Source organism: Copadichromis virginalis, linkage group LG20 (genome assembly GCF_057382275.1).
Source record: "Copadichromis virginalis isolate Kocher_CV1m ecotype Utaka linkage group LG20, C_Virginalis_male_GT1.1, whole genome shotgun sequence".
Classification (NCBI taxonomy): Eukaryota; Metazoa; Chordata; class Actinopteri; order Cichliformes; family Cichlidae; genus Copadichromis; species Copadichromis virginalis.
In genome coordinates, this window is record NC_140637.1 from 17522746 (window position 1) to 17531550 (window position 8805).

The following is an 8805-nucleotide window of genomic DNA, read 5'->3' on the forward strand; positions in this document are numbered from 1 at the left end:
AAACACCTCATACCAATTGCGCTGTAGAAGTGTTGATTTGAGCTGGTCTAGATCAGCTTGTTGGCTACAAAACCTGGATACATTAGAGTCAATGACTTGACTATGAACTCTGCTGTATAAGTAATATCTAGAGTTAAATTTTAGGCTATCTGTCCAGCTAAGGCTTTGCTCAAATTAGGTCATGCTACAGAAAAATTGCTTGAAGTACACCAGCAAATCTACAAGAGAATAGAAAAGAATGAAGGTGTCGCAATGGCCCAGTAAAAGTCCTGACGTCAACCTGACTGAAATGCTGTGGTGGGACCTTAAGAGAGCCGCTCATCAACGAATACCTGCAAACCTCGATGAACTGAAGCAATAGTGTAAAGAAGGGCGGGACAGAATTCCTCCACAGCAACGAGGGAAACTCATAAAGTCATGCGGAAAATGATTACGTCAAGTTATTGCTAGTAAAGGTCATTCCATGACTGAATCATGGGAGCGTATTTAGTTTTTCTCAGGATTGCTTCTGTATATATCACGTCATCTTTTTGTTTATCTCGTGCTGTATTTACCCAATTTTTATAGACCTGACAAGGACCAGGTGTCCTGATATGCAATACCTTTGAACAGATAGTGTACTTTTTACCATGACTGTATACACTTGTAAATGAAGCACTTTAAGATAATTTAGCAGGACACATGAGTGTACAGAGCAAGCCAGAAAACTCATTTTCTTTGTGGTAAAATGGCTTTTATTTCCCTTTGAACTTTTAAATTACAGACTCTTGTAAAGCATATTAAGATGGAAAAAAACTAAACAAAAAAAAAAAACACCAAAGGGGTTGAGGAAACACTCGCAGTACATATCCTAATGTTAACATAGCATGTTCAAAAAATGGACTGTGCTACTGAGCAGTATACAGTCTACAGAAAAATATTGTAGCACCTTAAAACAATGTGTTACAAACGTAAGAAAAATGCATAACCTGAGCAGGAATCCAAGAGCTGTAGGCAAAACTTGAGGATGACGATGTAATTTTAAATAATAAGTGAGGTTGTTTAGTTAATGGGCTATCTATGGGTCCTAAATTCCAAAATTCTAGAAGAAAAACGACCAAAGACTGCTGATTAATAAAAATGAAATCAAATGTTTTAGTACTTAGAAACAAAAGATGAAACGGAAGAAGGTGAGGGAACTGGTTACTCTGAATGAGACTTTTAAGGCACTGTAAAACACACAGAACACTATTAAATAACAGAAAAGCAAAGGTGTAACCAGCTGAGAAAGTACAAAAAAAAGTCCCCCAAGAAGACATTTATAATATTAAACGATTCAAAAAGCACCACCTCTGTGTCAGTTGCTTCTGAAGCCCAAATAACACAGTTACTATTTACTACAGCAGTCCAACAGTGAACAGTAGACAAGTGTATTAGACAAGTTGCATGATGACGTCATCCAAAGTCCTCCTAGAAGCAAGTCTGGCCATTTGGCATCTTGATAAGACCATTGGGCACTTATATGGGGAGATATTTTAAAGGATTATGAAAATGAACTCTTATTTCAGTGATTAAGGGGACACCTGGAAAAAAAGAGTGCTTTATGAGTTTGCTGCCCCCAAAATAATATTTTAAAAAGCTTTTTATCACCCAGGAGGTTATACTTCACCAGCGTCTTTGCTGTTATGGAATTATCTCAGAAGCATCGGTTGAGGATTCTGTGAGTGCTAGGTCGCTCTTTCATAATCTCTCTGCATTAATCAAAGTGTTCCCTATTATTGGCAGCTTTCCCCTTTTAGTCTGGTTGGAATAAAAGTTTGAGAGGGGAATCCCTCATGGAGTAGACATACAGACAGATGCCAGCACCCCTTATTAAGGCTATGTCATCTTCTTTTCTGTTTCTTATCTGTTCAGGCCCTGCAGCAGCATTTATTAAACTGTGACTTGCTCATTTTACTGTCCATCCTCCTCTCTGACCCGCTCCTCTGTTAACCTTTGCCCAAATGACTGCTTTTGGTTCTTCTGTGTTCTTGACAGAAGTATTTCTGTGTGAGAACATTTAAACTCTGTCATCTGTTAAAAACAAAAACAGTCAAGACATTAGAGAAAATTGCACATATCAAATAAAGCCAAGAACGCATTTTGAATGCATTAACAAAAACTGTTTTTCTCACCAGTTGGAGCTGCTGAGTGCTGTCTGTTACTTTTGACTTGGAGGAAGATTGTGTAGGTGTCGTATGCAAATATCAGCCCAGCAATCAAGCCAAACACCTAAGAAGCAAGAACTGACAATCAGAATCACAACTAACACAAATACAATCTAAATAAATTATCAGTATTTTGTTAAAGTTAAGTGCCAGAAGACTTTGTGCTCTTCACACTATTGGACACTTTGGTTCATGAAGAAGCCAATGTGGGGACAGGCCTGTGCCTGATATACAGCTGCAAAGCACATGTTTGGAGCTATACACGTGATTAATACAAAAGACTATGTGTAGACATAGCATACCACGAGGATGGTTGTGGTGGGGAAATGAGATGTGAAATTTATCTTTAACATACAGAAAATCTACTGTCATTAGGAGCATAACAAGCCCACTTAGTTCATTTTTTAAAAAGTAAACTGATAAATAGTAAACAAAATCTTTCAAAAACCGACAAAATAATATTTAATGTCCTCTGATTCAGTGTAAAAGGAAACAGAGATTGTGATGCAGTTACAGGCTCAGTCTTACCATTTTGTTCATGCATTATTTTTAGTTTTCCAGTAAGAAATTAACTGTATTAACACTTCCACATACTATAAGCTGCACTGCCCTTTCCATCTCATCAAAGTGTTTTCTGAGATCATCCATATAGCCTGATATCTCTGTAACCAAAAAGAATTGCCACCTGCTGGTCATTACAAAGAATGCAGGTTTGAGACACTTCTGCTTTGGCTTGCAAAGTTTTTAAAGGTTACAGGTGTATCCTGCTCAAAGGCAAAAACTAATGATAAAGCAACTTTAAAATGGGGTTGTTGGTTTTTTCTGCTTAAAAAAAAAAAAAACCTTTGTTACACCAGGCATTCAGTTTTCACATGTATAACTGGCAGCACCGAAATTAGTCAGTGGTAACAGCCATCAGTTGTCAAAATAAACAGAAATAAATATGAGCGGATGCAGTATGCAGCTAAGAACTCAGGCTGAGTCATTCTGGCTTAACGAACCGCGCCTGCGATACGAGCTCCATCCCCAGATCCTCCAATGAAATTGGCCAGAGAGATGATGATGTAGAGGACGGCACCAATCCCAGCACGGAACAGATCCTGCACAAAAGAGGGACGCAAAAGATGAAGTATTATGCAATTTAGCACAGAAATGTGTCATGTGCATGCAGTTATGTGTGTGCGGACTCACAGTCCAGACCCAGTTGATCACTAGGATCTGCTTGTCCAGGTCCATCATGAAGATGCCGAAGAAGATCATGGAGAAGATCATCTCACATATGCCCAACGCAGAGTAGCCTCCAGACACGGAAGAAGCATAGCAGATGATGACGATAAAACTGACAAGCTAAGATAGAGATGAGAGAAATTAGAAGATAAGACTTGATATCAGTGTAAATTTCACAGGAAACTAACACCCACACTGCGTAAATTTCTCTACCCTGTTAGAATTTCCAGGTATAAAAAAATCAGCTGCAATTTCTCTGAGATGCTGCACATTTTTGTAGCGTCACACAGCAACAGAAAATAATCTGTCTATAGAGCTGTCACGTCCAGCTGGACAGTAAATGACTCCAACAAAGCCATCATTATTCTGCTTACAGCAGCCACTTGACTACTTCCAAGTCAACATTCACATGACAACAGCTATTCATGCTAACAAATTATTTTCTAGACAAAATACTATTAGAGTGAGACAACTGAACCGAGCATAATGCACAGTGTCTGCCTATCAGAAGCTGCTTTCATCTTAGATTTACAGCCAGTGATTGTTTCATCATATTTTTCCATATAAGGGGGGGAAAAAAAGTCAGCGTGCATTCTTCTCGCTCCAATGAAACGCGGCCAGTGTGGAGAAACCATAAACTCAGGCAGCCTACAGCTCACTATCAGTCTGTTTTTCAATATCGCTATTGTTGCCGCTGTCAAACTGTGTGGGCAGATGCTTTCACACAAAGTTATATAACAGCCGTAAAGGAGCGCAAACTTCAAAGGTTCAAAAGTATAACAACTATATTTGCTAAAACACACTAACTGGCATTCATTTTATTTGATTTGTGACAACATTCAGGGAATCCTTTTCCTGCACAGTTGTCTTTAAACCTCACAGCAGGGTTTGTGCCACTTACACACGTGCCAAAAAACAAGACTGCATATATAGGAAAAGGGGAAATTACATTAAAACCCACTGAAAACATTAGATTTATGGTGCATAGGAATGAAAAATGATATTCCTTCTTTTAACTAATGAATTTACTAATTAATCACTACAGGTCTTAAACACGTAAGCATCCTAACACTAGAAAAAATATATATATACTTACTTTTTTACCCTAAATCTTATATTAGGTATGATTCTTTTTTGACCCAGAGCCTTTTAAAGAAAGCACATCACATCATAATCTATGGTTACATTCATCATAGTCGTGTAATACTTACTAAATAAAAATCACACTCTTAACTCTGACATGCATCTAAAAAAGGCAGTTGCACTCAATGCAATGTTTTATTCTCAGACACAGACGACTCAGGAGACAGTGTCAAATCACAGCAGTCTATATGATACACGCATGATTTAACTGACTTGACACCAGCCCCTACATCTGTCACTACAGCCTCCCCTCCCCACACACGAACAGCCAGCCAGCAACTCTGATGCATCAGTAGTTCGTGTGTTCCTGAGACTGGCACAGGCTGCCTCTGTAGTGCAGTCAGGAGGCTGAGGCCAAGGCCCTACACAAAAGAAGCTCTATTCGGGCTCGAGGCGGCTGCTCTGAGAGCAGTGGCTACTGAGGAGGCCGTCGCACAGAGAAACACCCACTACACAAGAGTCCCTCTGAACAAGAAAGTCTCTGAGTTGTTGACACCTTTATGTTTTGCACACAGCAGTAGATCTGTTTGCACCAGGCAGCTTTAAAAGATCCCAGGCAGGATCTTTTCAAATCAGAAAAATAAGCTGCTCTCGTTGAATTGACTGGGAGGGAAACTGTTGTGAACGGCTGGCTATTTATAGTCAGCAGCAACATGAGGGCAAAGACGTAGTACACAGTGCAGAGCCATTCCAAACAGCAACAGTTGCTAGGGAAGTCAATGAATGTGTGCAAGAGCAAGAAGGGAAAGTCCTATTTCATCTCTCTTCTTACTTAAAATTACTCATTTGTACCCATTATACACGTTGCATTCCCCACCCACCCCCAAAAAACCTGAATCACTAAAAACGGATTTCCACTCTTCAATCACTGAACTAGTTCACATTCTTAATATTATAAACAAGGTCATTAATTAGCTCATCACAACTCATTGCCAAAGACTTAACTGTGCCATGTGAAACATGCGGTACATGGGTGTGACTGCGACCTGCTCTGCAAATACAAACATGTTCATGCATGGTCATGCTTCTTACAGGCAGAAAATAAAAATGGGTCTAAACCTAATTTGGTGATGCACTGAAACCTTGAGGCTAAAATACTGTGCGTGAAGTCAGGAAGTTTATTCCTTCACATTTTTGGTTTAACAACTGGCATGCTTCTGCATCCCTGCCTGCTGGGATGAGATACCCCCTTTTCCTATTAAAATGGAAACACCCATAATAAGCACTAATCACATTTGCCTTCCTGTTTGCTCCCACGGTCCTTCTCCCTACACTCCAAAGCATTTCAGATATCCACCATCAGATGACTTCCGTCTGAGTTTATCAGTCTCCAGTAAAGTAATGAGTAGGAGAGGAAACAAACTATGAAGGGTGTTCAGTGAAGCATAAAGCAAACCTATCCTTGAATGGCAGACCAGAGATGTGTGCGCTAAACATTTCATGCATTCTTTGTTCCCAGGGTAAAACTTCACACCAGCTTGGAATTTCCATTATCTGGCAAAGCGGATTTTTATTTTATTTTTTTTTGGGGGGGGGGGGGGGGGGGGTTTACAGTGGGCAGACTACTGACCACCAACATCTGAGGGGCTGCTTTATAATGAGCTTGTCGAGCTATGAGAGCAAGAAGTTTGATCGGCGGAAAAAAAAGCGCATTCTCCGTTTTACTCAGTGGAACGCATTAATTCATTTTGTTTTGGATATTAATGCTGACCCGTTTTATTTGTTTTTCCTTTTGTCTTTGCAATTTACTATGTTCAGTTTATCCTTTATCGGGTGGATGAATGCTATTAAATATTTGGGATCTATGTTAACAGTGAACCTATTAGAGCAGAAACATACAGGAAATATCTGGCAATTTGTACAGTTTAATGTTTGGTTGTGTTAACACAAGTCATTTCCCTCGACTCATGTAGGGTGATCTGATAAAACTTCGACTCAAGAGCTTAATGTGAAGCTGACAAACACTTTAAAAGGTATTCATTCTCTGCCTGAAGGAAACATAAATCAACTACAAGTAAAAGTCCTATATTCCAAAGCTTCTGTAATCATATTACTCAATCCATACTGTTGTCCTTTTACTATGCATATGGAATTTATTATGAGTCTCCAAGTGGTGCTGATTGTTTTGCATTCTCATACATTGCGTTATATTTCACCAGCTGACTGGAATCTATAACAAAAATCTTAGTTTGTAAATTGCAACACAGAAAAAAAAAGCAGTGGAAGTGCATCAAGTACAGTACTTAAGTAAATTTACTTAGATACTGATCCACTGACAATACGGAACTTATGCAAAGTATTTAAACTTAAAGTGACTCATGTGTTAAGAGATCACACCGCTGTGAAATGCAAACAAAGGCGTTCATGTGAAAATAGTGGTCAAGGACAGTAAAGTACAACAGTATTCCCAGACAGGAAGTCATTTTAATTTGCCACTAAGACAGTTTATTATTAGGAGCTGGTGGTTGTTTGCATTTATACTTCTATTCCTGCCTTTGCGGGGTGCATGCAGTCCTGTTAACCAGAGCCAGATGTGCAAACCTATAATGTGGGATGGAAAATCCTTTTATGAGCCTTTATACTACCAATAATGTGATATACTTTGCATTTTGCTACTCTGGCTACAGACAATATCCAGCCTGTAAGCGAGCACGTGAGACGGTGGGCTGAGTTAACCTATGTGACCTTTAATGATCAGCATTTCAGCTCCTTGGTGCAAAAAGCAAAAACAGTGGAGCAGCAGTGACAGGTGGAATCCCTTCAACTCTGAGAAAGCACATACTTTTCATTCCTTATACAGACTAGAGTGAGAAATGTGAATAAGAAAATAGAAGAAAACCGAGCAAAGGGAAAATGACACATTAGTGATTAAAAAAATCAATAGATACAGAACACAAATCCACTTAGCCATCTATAAATTATTGATTAGTTACAAGTGAGCTTTACACGCAGCATATTAAAGCCATATCTGTGAGTCGTTAAACGTGGATCATCACAGCAGAGCGGCACACAAATATCAAAGTGAGAACAAACTTACTATTTCTGCTGCCAGGATGAACCCTTTCTGGGTCTTCACGTAGCTTTTCAGCCTCTCCACGCAGCTGGGAGAGCCGGACGCACTTGTATCAGCCATTCTGTACTTTATCAAAGTTCACTAAACAGACAGTGTGTATCCGACCCCTAACTACGAGCAGATTAAACAAATGTTCTTCTTTCTTTCTTTAGTGGAGGAAAGTTTAGAGAGTGCTGCCCTGGTGCGGTTTATCGTTGCTCTTGCTTAAATTGGCGAGTCGTTATTTTCCCCTCAGGCGGATGAATCAACTTCTCCGAGCAGAGGTCTTGATGAAATGCGGTTATTGGACTCCAGCACGACCACAGAAGCTCTGCGGAAACTCTACAAGAGGGAGGGACTAGGAACCAGCGTAGGAGTTCACTGCCGGGCGTTGGCTCGCTACCGCTTTCCTCAAGGGGAGCTGTTTCTCTGCAATTACCCGAAGTTATTTTAATGTTTTGTTATGTCATTTTAGGTTGTTTACATTTGCTTTATACCGTGGCGCTGCCGGGGATTATTTAACTGCAAATAATTGTTATGATTGTTATGCTGGTGCTTGTGCTTTATTATTTGCACAGAGCGCTAAAATCCCTAAAAACTATATGTAGGACGAAGAGAATGGGTTACTAGAGAGCAAAGAAACCATGCAAGTTACAAGTTTACTTACAAATATGTTGCTTTATTACATACTTTCCCCGTCTCCCTTAATAAGTGAAAACAAGAAGGCTGACAGGAAGCTAAACAAAAGACTAGAGCTTCAGTCCAACTTTGTTCTTTTCATTGTTTTCCTTGCATCATATTCGCTGACATATGCATAATTTGTGACTTTGAGCACACGCAGAGCAAAAAAAGAAAAAAAAAGTGCGACATGCCAGCTTGCACGTGAACAGGGGCGTTTCCAGGTTTTTTTCTATTGGGGTGGCAAATGGCATAGAGCGACGACGAGCACGAGGCGTGAGGAGTGCAGGGTATTTGATCAGAAATAAACCCAATGTAGAAAACGGATGTGCAAAACATTTTCAGCCTTGTGTGGAGTCTTGATGCAGATGGTATTATGAGAAATGGGAAAACTTGTTTTGTGGTTAGTAGTAGGGGCGTGTTTTGGTTATTGATTTAAATCGATTCTAGCTTGGATAACGTGATATCAATTAAAATCCTGAATCGATTTTTTTTATATAAATTAATTTTGCCGGAAAT

The 8805-nt window shown here is 39.6% G+C and overlaps 1 protein-coding gene across 1 annotated transcript; it reads right to left on the reverse strand.

Moving 5' to 3' along the window:
- Positions 1-717: 717 nt before the first annotated feature.
- plp2b (proteolipid protein 2b) lies at positions 718-7944 on the reverse strand. Its single transcript, XM_085444078.1, has 5 exons — positions 7594-7944; positions 3378-3533; positions 3188-3286; positions 2154-2250; positions 718-2052 (listed from the first exon to the last, which is right to left on the reverse strand). Exons 1-5 carry the CDS (start codon positions 7687-7689, stop codon positions 2039-2041), a joined length of 462 nt encoding a protein of 153 aa, XP_085300204.1. The 5' UTR covers positions 7690-7944; the 3' UTR covers positions 718-2038.
- Between the last annotated feature and the right edge of the window lie 861 nt (positions 7945-8805).